The sequence below is a fragment of the Magallana gigas genome, chromosome 7, assembly GCF_963853765.1.
Source record: "Magallana gigas chromosome 7, xbMagGiga1.1, whole genome shotgun sequence".
Lineage (NCBI taxonomy): Eukaryota > Metazoa > Mollusca > Bivalvia > Ostreida > Ostreidae > Magallana > Magallana gigas.
The window spans coordinates 8645187-8658021 of NC_088859.1; the positions used below are offsets into that span (position 1 = coordinate 8645187).

General features: G+C 33.7%; 1 protein-coding gene across 1 annotated transcript; it reads left to right on the forward strand.

Annotated features, from left to right (window-relative positions):
* The first annotated feature begins 33 nt into the window (after positions 1–33).
* Positions 34–12835, forward strand: LOC105320133 (uncharacterized). Its single transcript, XM_011417938.4, has 7 exons — positions 34–235; positions 2536–2730; positions 5381–5545; positions 6768–6974; positions 11542–11616; positions 11790–11898; positions 12046–12835. Exons 1-7 carry the CDS (start codon positions 172–174, stop codon positions 12683–12685), a joined length of 1455 nt encoding a protein of 484 aa, XP_011416240.3. The 5' UTR covers positions 34–171; the 3' UTR covers positions 12686–12835.

Consider the following 12835-nt stretch of genomic DNA (forward strand, 5'->3'; position numbering starts at 1 on the left):
TTAAAGTTTGAAGTTTAAATATTCGTTTTCTTTGAAAAGCGAGAGCCAATTTAATCTCGTTTTAGAGATTTAAATGGCCGGTATACAATACTTTGTGTAGTTTAACCTCATGTACAAGGAAGTGTCGCTCTTGCCGTGTTTTCCATTAGGTTTCCCCGTTAGCTGGTCAGAATGGAGGAAACAGTAGGAATTATTTTATCGCTCATTATTGTCTTTGGACAATCAACGGTCAAAGGTATTTCATTTTTTAATTCATTTTTAAGTCTTGATCAAAAAAAAATTATAATGTTTAATAAACCGATTTTGAAATTGTTTCTAACCGTGCACAATTTCAGCGGTACAGCTAAAATCCTAAATTCTATTTTAGTTGTTAAAAAAATGAGCCTGTATTAAGAATAAACTTTGGAGGGACATGGTTTTGTTAAACTACTAGTATTCAATTATATAAAGTAGATAATACAAAACCAGGTGACATTGGTGGCTTTTTGCAGTTGTGTAAACCTGGTGCTGCCTGATGTTCAATCCATATTCAATTACAAATAATTTAAATTATTTTTTAATGAAATATTTCTTAAACTAAACTTGGTGTTCGTATATTCATAAAGAATATACATGTACATATACACACACGTACAGACATATTTATTTTGGACTCGTTAGTGGTGTGTGAATTACACAATTAAGTTTGGGAAATCATGTTGTGGAAATTATCTCTCTTGGCAGTATATTGCTATTTCAAACGTTAATGGTTTCATAAAAAATCATTTATGTGTGTTTTCAATCTTAAATGTGGCATATTTATTCTGAAATATAAAAACGAATCTAAGATATAGTTTGATAGACGGCTTCTATTAATTGATACATTGTAAAACGTACACAGTACATGCATAAAGTTAAAAAAGAATAACCGATTTAAAATATAAATCAGACTTTTACTATTCGTGATGTTTTTTAGTAATTTTTTTGATGAATTAAAATCAATCATTATAAACAGCCAGATGACTCTATATATGCGCATTTCTATGCTATTCACGTGCAACGGATAATTACAAATTTTTGGATCGCTCATTTTCATTTAAATTAAATTCAACCACAGTGAGTCAGTTACCGAAGACAGAGTTGACGTTGTTCTTAAACTAAAGATATAATTACAGGCACCTGACGTTATGAATTTTTCTTATAATAAATATATACCCTTACCCCCTACTTAATATCACAAAATGATACATAATATAGATGTATCATTAGGTACATTGTAGCTACAATGTACATTGAGGGTCGCATCAGATGCCTGTGGATATGATACATCTATAATTCTGTGGATCTATATAAATTCTGTTCTTGTTGCGATCATTCGACTCGTTAAGAAGATTTGAATAATTTTCTTTTGTTACTAATGTTTAGACTGAATTAAATCCAATAAAGAACATTTTAGCGCTCTGATATCTTCATGTGTGAGGTTTAGGTTTCTTTGCTTCGATTTTGTTTTGGTATACGGTGGATGGGGATCTAGGGAATGAAAATCCTCATCAAGGGTTTAAATGGACACATATGTACATGATATAAAGTACTGGACTTGTTATTATTTAAAACAGTACAAAATAAGAAGTCACGGAAGAATTTTTTCTGCTTTTTTCAGTTACTTTAAGTACATATTATGAAAATGTCATTGCTTAAAAATGCGCCTATTGCAATATCGATTGTGCTGTTGTAAAACCGGAAATTATGCGTTATCTTTGATTGATCAAAGGATTTTAGATTGTGTATCCTACTTCATTCCACATTTCCATTACTAATTCTACTACCACTACCATCGCCAACATCAAACCTCCCTCAACAAACCAACAAAACAAAATCAATTTAAGACAAAAGCAAAACATAAAACAAAACATAAAACATAAACAAAGAAGTTTGACTGGCCATGCTATAAAAACCTGGTGCCCTTGTTACAAGATCTGATCTAATAGATTCTTTCCCTATCTTCAACAATAGATATTCTGTATGCGACCTAAAGATGGAATTAAATAAGGAATAAGGAATCATTGTTTGAGTATTGTGAAGTGATAATTTTGGTCGGGCCGTGATCAAATCCAATAAAGCCCGAAGGGCTTTATGATAGATTTGATCACGCCCCGACCGAAATTATCACATCATGATATTCAAAGAATGATTCCTTATTACTTATATTTATATAATTTTAAGCCATCGTACGATTAAATATTTTTTTAAAAACATAAATAAGCAAACTTTGCTGGCGCCTCAATTGGGCGTCATTTGTATTATGGGTTATATAATACAAAATCGATACGTAGTGTTATCACAGGCAAAGACACTGGAAAATGTAAATACAAGGAAGTATATATAACTGGAAACGGTATTCTTTAAAATTTACACCCACTTACTAAATCAGAATTCCCAAAATTACACAGCGATTAGATAGGTTACTAATATATATTTCTTTGGTTCGAACGTTTAACGAATAGATGCATGATCTTGTTTTTATGATCTAAAAAGTTTTGATGCACATTTTTTTAGGGTTTGATCCGTGTACAAACAATGTTGTCCTCGGGAACCAGGAGAGCCGGTGTCCGTCTGTTTCGATGTCTGGGTACGGCCTGTGTGACAGATATATATTACAGGGGTGGTACAGGGTGGACGACGGCGCCGATATCCCGACCTCCTGTCCCAGTCCCTCCCAATGTAACACACAATACCCTGTCTGGATGCACGGTGAGAATACTATGGGCAGCGGAAAGGGCAAAAAATACATTTTTACAAAATCAACGATAAACTAAATTCAGCAATCTAAAATAATATTATCAATGACCATAAGTGCAAAACCAACAGTCTTCTTTGCAAAATCAATGTACATAAAATCAACCAAAGATATTTACATACAAATCAAACACAAAAAGTAAAACCAACAGACATAAATGTAAAACGAACATACATCAACATGAAACAAGCGGACGCACAAATAAACGGCGTTCTTAAGAAGCAATATACGTCATCGGTTATTGGAATCCGGGATGGTTCGCACCTATTTTTGCTTCGCCCTGAGATGTTTCCCACCTCGATGTTTCGCACCTGCCTCGGAGCAAAACACGTGACTGTATTATAATGTAATGTAATGGAGTGTTGATGTAATTACAAATGTATATATAGTTAGCATAGATCTATTTTGGGGATCATTTAATTACATAAATTACCGGTATCTGCTTAACTTTACATTACCCAACTGCATCCACTAATTAACTTCGATTTTTACCAGTCTTATTCTTATAGCAAAACTACGGTTAAATATTATTTCCAATCCCATATATTTATTATGATTTATTTAAAGCTGCTTGGTCCGATTATTTTGTAATAACAGAATCAACATTTTTTTCATACAAATCATTTATCTTAGAAAGTTATGGACTTTCTCCTATTTACACCAGCAGAATCATTCTCCTTTCAAAGTTAGAAATATTCAAAGTAAATAAAAATAATTTTTCTTTGGGCAAACAAAAAAACAAACCAAAATGCATCACGGGAATGTTTAGAAAAGGAAACCGCATGGTTTCGTCCCCCGAGTGATTGGGGTTATTCAACCCGCATGCTATGCGTCGATTGTAAAGAAAGTAGACTTTAGAAATATTGGCTAACAAAACGTACACGTGTTTATTTGTAATTTGTCTGATCATTTCGACCTTTATTTAAAGCGATGTCAAATTCGTAATAAACCCATACTCGTCTCGTCGTCAGGGGTGAAATTTAACATGAGGTGAAATAACTCGGTACCTTTTTATTGCGTTTTGTTTTGTTAGCAAATTTTGTATGTATTTTTCTTCATTGAAATTTAGCATAATTGACATGTAAAACTACTGCAATGTCTATTATTAAACATATACTAAGCATAGCCATCGTTTAAAAGCGTGCATAAAATTTGATATAAAATCGGACCAAGCAGCTTTAATGACCTGTTTATACTCGTACATTTGTTCCAAATTTTCATATTCGGATAAAAACATATGCATAATCAAGTATTGTACAGTCTTATATAAAAAAGTCATTTAATTGTTACCCATAAACATGATGATATACAAAAATCTGAAAGAAACATTTTTAAAATGCTACAAGACACGTGTACATTGTGAATCAAAATTAAGTGCATGTATCAGAATACTTCAAGCTTATCGACATGAATACTGCCATGTCTTATATTTTCTTCCAACTACTTGTACAGGCAATGCATAAGACTGTAGGGAAATAAATCAAACTTGGTTATAGAAAACATTGTATGCATTAATTAATGCATATTTTGATGATAACAATTTAAACAAAATGTTTATTATACGACTTTCCGTTTTCGTCAGGCTAAGGCACATCTATATAGATAATTATATATAGCAAACCAAATTTTCACGCCTCTATTCACGTAAAATTTGTCAGTCATTTGTTGCATTTCGTATCACTTTAATTTTTTGGGTGGAAGTAATGCAAACTTTACAACTTGACATCTTTGTAAATTTTGTTTTTACTGCCATCCGGTAAGTAAACAATTTATAGAATTTTAAAAAAGTCGGATAGAAATAAAATTTTTAACGAGTTTGACTTTTGCCATAAGAATAAGACTGGTAGTAGGCGTAGTTTAAATAATGGATGCAGGGGAGGATGTGGGTGGGTAATGTAAAGTTTAAGCAGATAATTTATGTAATTAAATGATCCCCAAAACAGAGCTATATGCTAACAATATAATATTATACATTTATAATTAACATTCCCGAATTTTTCATTATAAAAATAAAGGTAATTCTCAAGTGAATGACAGGCTATAAATGTTATTACAACACAGTTCACACCTCTTGTTCTGAACCATATAAAACGGCATGGCTTTATAAAATTAGTCAATAAAAATCCTAATCAAGCAAGCACGCTCTCTTGGCGGTGCATGCATAAAGACGAGCACTGTTTCAATAGGTTTTTAAAAAACATATTTCAATTCTTGTATAGGTAATAATTAATTTCAGAGGCTGAATTTAGTGTATCGTTGATTTTGTAAAAATGTATTTTTTGCCCTTTCCGCTGCCCATAGATTTCAGTTATGTACATAATTATTGCAATGCTAGTATACTGAATGAACGTGGATGTTTAAAATACAATGATAGAAAATTGAGAGAAAAAGTGGACAAAATCGTCAAAACAAAATCTGTACTAGTTGCAGAACTGTACAGTAGCTCTTCGGTCAAATACGGGAAATAGGGTTGACGGACCGAATTCCCAATATAGCTCCAGTGCTGCAGCTAACACTATACGTTCCTGGTATTAGGTAGCATGATCTAAATGGTTTTTATTTTCCACTTCATAAACAGTTCTGACAGAGTCCCTTTATTTCCAGGCACCGTCCCGACGGTTGCTGAGGGTGAGGTACAGCGGAATGCATGTGTGTCCAGTACCCACGAATGCTGCTCTTTGTTTTGGACTATCAGAGTCAAAAACTGTGGCAGTTACCGGGTCTACTTCCTGAGACAGACGGATTACTGCCCCAGTGCTTACTGTTTTGGTAGATAAATTGACCTTTTGATAACTTGCTTAATTGCGTGCATACGGATGCTTACTTGACTTCATGGTTATTTTCCCTCTGCTATAAAATAATATAATCGATCTGACATGTTCTCTGCAATATTTCAAGACTACTCTAACACAACAGCAGGTTAGTTGGTTTAAATAATGAGTTTACATGTAAAAGCAACCGCGTCATCCCTGGTTTTAAGGATTACGTTTACTCAGGGTTTGAGATTTCAAAAAATATTTTTACCAAGTTCAATATCTGAAGTCCAAAGTTGTTTTTTAAAAACACAAAATAACAACGTTATTAACAAATATCGATATTGATATCCATGATTTGTTTATTTGAGGAAGATATGCTCCGACAAAGGTAGATTAATATTAAAACAGAGGAAATTCGGACTAATTTTTTCATTTTCTTTTTTTCTCTTAAAAACTTTCTGATGCAATGTAATTGCAGAAGTTAAGTTTCTATATGTTTTTTCATATCATTTTACATATTTTATGGTTGTATTTAATCGTCTATAAATCTATATCACTGGCTGGCACGCGATTGGAAAAATCTTTAAAATGCATAAATTAAAATCGATTCAAGATAAAATATCTCGAAATTTTTATCATTGACCTTATATAATGTTAATGTCAACATAATACAGACACCACAAACAGTTTTAGGCAATCAATGGTTTGGAGCTCCTATTAGTCATTTTTTTGTAAAACTCGGTCAAACATGGGTACAATTTTGGAAATTGAAATTCGGACTAAATTAAACTTAAAATATGAGTTTAAAACGATTCAGTCAAATATAAAATTAGTAAAGCTATTCGTATTTATCATTTCCCAAACTACAATTTTTTTATTATTTCTAATAATTACAAAATAAAGAATATGGTACAATTTTTTCATAAAACATTCAGAAGTCACCAGCAGAAAAGGTAGGTCATTGACCTAGTTATTTGAAAGTGAAAAATAGCACCACAATAACGGGGCTACAATGTAGAATAAGTAGTTTTTCGTTCCTATTAGTGGATTTTTTTTCGCCCCTGAGTAAATGTAATCCTTAAAGAGAGTTCCGCAGAACAAAATTTTGTTACTAACATTCATTGATAAATTAATGAAATATTTTGCTCTCTGTATATTTATACATAAATAACATTGCAATTTGTGTTACTGAAATTAACAGAAATATTTCTACATTTATTTCCTTTCTTTACCAGAGAAGAAAACATACAGCACAACTACACTGGACTCATCAGAAGAATCTTCGGCCTCGTCTTCATCGCAGGACGTGACGTCAACCAGTACGGAGAACTCTGAGAGTGTGACCCAGGAAGGCATGACCTCAAACGAGACAGATACAGATGGAATTTTATTGCCCTTGTCATCTATTTCCGAACAACCCTCTACGACAAACAAACAAACAGGTGCTTTTAAGAAATAAATTTAGTATTTTATTATCGGTATTTTTTTTTTCACCGATCAATTAATTATAACCATAAGGTATTAATTTATAGACACTTTAAATTGGCTATACTTATTTTATATTTATATAAACCTACGATCCTTTAAGACTGAATTATTTTAGTGATGATCAGCCTTACCGACCCGTAAGTGTTTTTGTCAAAAAGAAGATGGGCGAATAAGGCGTGTAAAATGCCTATATGAAGATAGATAAGATACTGGAAAATTAAAACATCAACAAATCTGATCATTTCTTTTTAAAATTATCAAAAACAATGTATATTTAACATAACATCGATTTGTAACCCTAAGATATGGTTAGTACTAAAAATATTTTGAATTATACTAGCATAAACCTGTCAAAACCTCCATATAATGTCATTTTTTAGACATTCAATGCGTTTTCTTTTATAGAGTCGGTCTGAGCTCCGTATTTTTGTCATAGTCTAAATAAGGTTTAATGGAAATAAAACCGATGTCAATAAACAAAAAATGGAGAGATGACCCACTATCCTTTAAAAATGTCATTTTGTATATCAACAATTTGACGTTTTTGAAAAAATAATACAAGTCCATAGATTCGTAGCCAAAGTCGCATATAGCATTTAAACACCGCACTTTGTTGTGATTGAAATGGCTCATTGGTTAGAGCACCAGACATCAGGTAGACTTAGAACTAGGCCTTTTAAATTGTGTGTACAATGCCACCAAAATTTTAGGGTTTAATTTTTTTAACATTTGTTAAAATATTCAAAACTAAATATTATAGTTAGAAACTGTCCTTTTGTAAACTTGTATTATAACAGTATAACATTTATTTAATTGGAAAAAATAAATTTGAAATTGTATTTACTAAATCTTATTTCCCCATCTTCTTTAAAGGCCGGGGACCGGGTATAAATAGCAGCCAATCACAAAATGAATGGGAAATTCAATTTTTTCTGCAGCTTTCATATCAGAGAGGTTAATTTGAAAATATATGCATTATATGGGAGTAATAAATTCTACTTTTTGGTGTGGAAATTGCCACCATGACACTCTACAATGGCTGTTAAAATTGTGTCTAACTAAAATTTATTAAAAGAGTATTAAGCTCATAAAGTTCTGAAGCAGCTCAAAATTTTGAAATCCAGAATAGTGATTGACATTGTAGGTGGAGTTAGCTTGTGTTTGTTTACACAGGAAGTGGCTGAAGCCATGTGCTCTGTAAGAGCTAAACAGAATGACTCATCTCACTGTTAATCTAATATATATTATTAATTTTACATACCCGTTGATTGAAAATCTTTCACAAAACACTACTAAAGTTCATGAAATTTATTAAAACATCAAAACTGTTATCACTCCCACATATGTCCCAGATATGGCTGATCATTTAAATTTGGTAACCAAGTTCTCACTAAGTCTACAACACATTTTGGCATTATATCCCGTCTGTGGTAGATGTAATGTCTATGACGCGGGTCCCTCTGCAGAGCTCTCCTTTTCCGATCTAAATACCTCGGATCTCTCCATACATTCCTGTGCAACAACATTGTCCAAAAACGTTTGTATTTGTCTTTTCGGCGGTGTGAATTGCTCCTGTTTGGCTGTTCACATTCAACTAACCACCAAAGTTGTCTGTTGGTCTCGAGAGTGATACAGGGACGACACAAACAATGTTGACATTCTTCAGCCTCCTGATCCTGATTTATCACATACTCCTCAAAATGTGGGTCACTTTCTTCAGTGTCCTGTAATGCCTGGCAATTACTTCTGTTTTCCTCAATAGGAACTTCATTAAATTCCCAGTCATTATGCGCAAACAGCTGACGAATGGTTTCTCTTTGCGTTTCTGATACTTCTATTGCTAACACAGACATTTCTTCTGACATTTGCTGATTTCCCTCCATTTTCACACTGGCCCAAATCCCAACACGTACAGGATGAATGTGGGCATAGAAAGGGGCATTCAAATATGATTGATTGTTATCAAATTCAAATTTTAAAAGTTCTTATATGTTTTTTTGTCTCGAATTGAAAGTGTTCTTATAATATATTTTTTTTTTACAAATTTGAAACCCATATCTACTTAGATATCATATACAGTTATATTTGTATTATCCCTAAGGAGCCTCTGATCATCCTCTAAGAGCCTGATTATGTCACCTAGCTATAGATGATCATAGATCAGGAGTTTTGGCGGGGTTCTGCTAAATGGTACTAGGATCAAGTTTCAGGTTTTAACCATTATTGTTTCAGGGGTGTCAAATTATCTGATGAAGTAAGAATGATCATAATTTATACCGTTAAATTTTTACTTATCAGCGATGCAACACAATGCAGAAATAATAGGATTTTACTTGTCTTTCATGTTTATAACACTTTTTACAAATTTCTCTTATTCAAATGATAATTTCAAATTAATAATTTTATGAACACCCAGAACCCCCTTCAGAAATAGCATACTCCAGTCATGAAACAAAAGCCTATGTACCATTTTAACAATCCTGTAATTATGGCAAGTCCGGTTAAAAAGAGAAAAAGAAATCCCAATTTTAGAATTGAGTTTGCAGGAGATGATGGACAAAAACGAAATGTGCTTGAAAGTTTTCAAAGAATCAGGAGTGAACTAAGTTCAAAACTTGACAAACCTGTCGGAAATTTACAGGTTATTGAAACTCTGTTTCAACTGTGGTCTAACAAGACAAAGGAGTCTGAAAATGAGCTTGCCGAAAAGGAAAAACCGAGTGTACCAAGTACGTATATAAAGGTACAGAAAAAAGATGTAAATCAAAGAATTTTTCTTTGTGCTGAGGAGTCTATAAAACGACTTGTAGAGGTGGCTGAGCACCATGGAAGTAGCTGTAAAAAACACCTGAAAGTGAAAAAAATACACCAGAAAGGCCACGTTGTTACCACACATTTTTTCTGTGATGAGCAAAATGACCACAGCTTTCTTTGGTCATCCTCTCCATATTTACCAAATAAGGAATACTTAGTTAACAACAGAGTTAAACATGGATTCACATGTAGTGGTATGCTGCCATCACATTATGTTCGATTTACTGAAGGAGCTGGAATTGGAAAGATTTCCAAACAAAGTAGACAAAAATTTTTCAATGAAATGAAAGAACATATACAAAGGGAATATGATGATTCAACACATACAGCAACACTAGAGGAAGTGGCTGCCTATGAAAATGAAGAACTTGGAACCATCAACATTATGTCTGATGCCAGGCATGGATGGAGAAAAAATGCCAAAGACACAAGTGTTGTGGCAATTGGAGAAAAGTCTCACAAAGTACTGTCATGTCAGCATGTGACCAAATCCGATGATGTTATATCACAGAGACATGAAAAGCTGGGAACAGAAAAAATATACCGACATCTTAAAGATCAAGAGGTCAACATCGGAGTCCATGCTCATGACAGAAATTTGTCAATTAACAAATTTATTCGTGAGGAGTGCGACTCAGAGAGCCAAAATGACACATGGCATGCTGTAAAGTCCATGAAAGCAGCTCTGAAATAAATTTCGTCTGGACCAGCTTATTTAAATGGAAAAACCTGGTCATCCCAATTAGATGACAAGGTTGAACCAATATCCACACATTTCCATTGGGCCATCAGAAACTGTGATGAAGACCCGGAAAAATTGAAATCTCTTCTTCTCAACATTGTTGAACATTACAAAAATAATCATCAAGCTTGTCATGGATCATCAAGGTGCAAAAAAGACCCTAATTATGAAATTTCTAGAAATGTTATAACAGATCCAAGAGCTGAGAAATTGTTGTTAGGTGTCATAAAAAATTATGTTATATTTAAGCATCCTCATGATTACAGACTTTGTAAGGATACATTTTACGTAGAAAGTTTTAATAATGTTGTAAATGTTTACCAAGATAAAAGAATATCATTTTCAGATGCCCAGTATAATGCTAGAACAAACTTAGCAGTCTGTCACTGGAATGAAAATGTTGAAAGAGAATTTACTTCAATTTGGAAACCAAATCACAGAATGCCACGAAGTGTTAAAGGAAAGAAAAACTACAAAAAATGCACATTCATTTTTCGGGAAAATATTTGGAAAAGATATGTAAAATCTGCTTTTAGAAAAAGAAATAGAATTCATAATAGGTAACAGTTTACAGTCTACAGGCTGCTAAAATAGAATTTCCTATGTGTATATACAGAATAAATTGCAATATGAAATACTCTAATTGAGTCTTCTTGCACTGTGTTTAGATCGGGGTTTCCCCAGTGTATAAACAAAGATGACTCAGCCGCATGCAATGTTTACTCTTATCAGCATCACTGACAGTGATGGAGGTAGCCCCGCCTTTTTGCCCTTATAGGCTTAATTGTCTACCAGGTGGCAGAAAATCTAGGTCGACCCCGGCCTTTAAGATCCTCCTCTTGAGCCATTCAAGAACGACCCGTTATGACCAATTTAGTAGAAAAAAAATTATTTGACTCCTGACAATCGTGTTCTCATGAACGACTGTCACTCTACATTGATATTGTCATCGTTCCTTTTATTAGATGTGGTGAGCACTCCATATGATGAGGTCAATAAAACGTCATCAACAAGTTCTCCTGACGTCACGCACTCACAAGGTTAGAAAATTGTACATTTTGTTGATCAGTTTAAAAAAAAAGAATTTACAGATGGCATATTGTCATTAGATTGGGCGCTCGCGAGCGCTTGCAAAATCTCTGCATGTCCATTTAACCCTATTCTGCTTAAAAATTTGTGAATATTTGACTCATTTCCTCTCTTCTGTTTTTAGTTGTAGAGGAGGACTCCCCAGATGTACTCATATATGTTCTAGTAGCTGTCGTGGGAGTGTTGTGCCTAATTATAGCTGTTATCATTCTCTTTCTGTGGATATCTAGGAGGTAATTTATGGTTTTATACAGAATAATTCATTATTTGAAATATGAAATGTTCCATACAATATGAAGTGGAAATAATTTTTCTAAAAACGTGCATGATTACTAGTATTTATCCATTTTCATGAAGCCAAAATACCTATATTTTTGCAGAGATGGACGTGTTATCAAAAGGAAAGATAGTAAAAATAAACAACAAGAAACAACAAAACCGTCAAATTATTACAGCGACCTGCCCAATTCCGAGACGATCTATTACTGCATTGATCAGGCCAAGGAAACCGAAAACAACGTAGAAAACGAGAAAAGAGCTTCAGCACAAGACCGGAACATGTATCTTGACGCAATTCATTATCCGGTCTTAACCGAAGAGTTCAGATACGACGAAGCAAAAGAAGTTGAGGAAATCAATGTCCTCAACATGGGCCTTGAAAACAAGGAAATGTATCTGAAAATGGGATCTGGCAGCACAGAAATGTACCTTGACATGGGTTCAGAGAGGAGAGATGTGTATCAGGAATTTAACCGAAGATCGTTGCAAGCATCATCTGGAAATGACGTCATCGAAAGGACCGCAGATACAGGAGTCAACCCATACGAATGTCCTGGTAAAGTTGAGGAAAACCATGAGTATGCCAGTTTACCGAACGGAAATTCAGGATGCAGTAATGCCGCTTATGAGGCAGAACAGTACGACAAAATATGGGATTCTCCAGTAGAAAGTGGGAGTCGATTATCATCTGTATCATATGATGATGTCAACTTTGACGTTACAAATAACGTCAGAACTTAGTTCTGAGAACAAATACTCCTTCATTACACTTTTCTTATATGACTCTAGTTCAAATACTGTAAACGTACTATATTTGGCTGTGTATTCTATTTAGCGCCTTTGGCAGAACGATACTTTTGCTAAATCAAGTACATCGCTAAATGCCATGCA

Bases quoted from the DNA above. Each gene is read 5' to 3' on its own strand.
- LOC105320133 (XM_011417938.4), top strand. From the start codon at position 172: ATGGAGGAAACAGTAGGAATTATTTTATCGCTCATTATTGTCTTTGGA. The intron at 236-2,535 runs GTATTTCATTTT...ACATTTTTTTAG, and splicing joins TGGACAATCAACGGTCAAAG to GGTTTGATCCGTGTACAAAC. The intron at 11,617-11,789 runs GTTAGAAAATTG...TTCTGTTTTTAG, and splicing joins TGACGTCACGCACTCACAAG to TTGTAGAGGAGGACTCCCCA.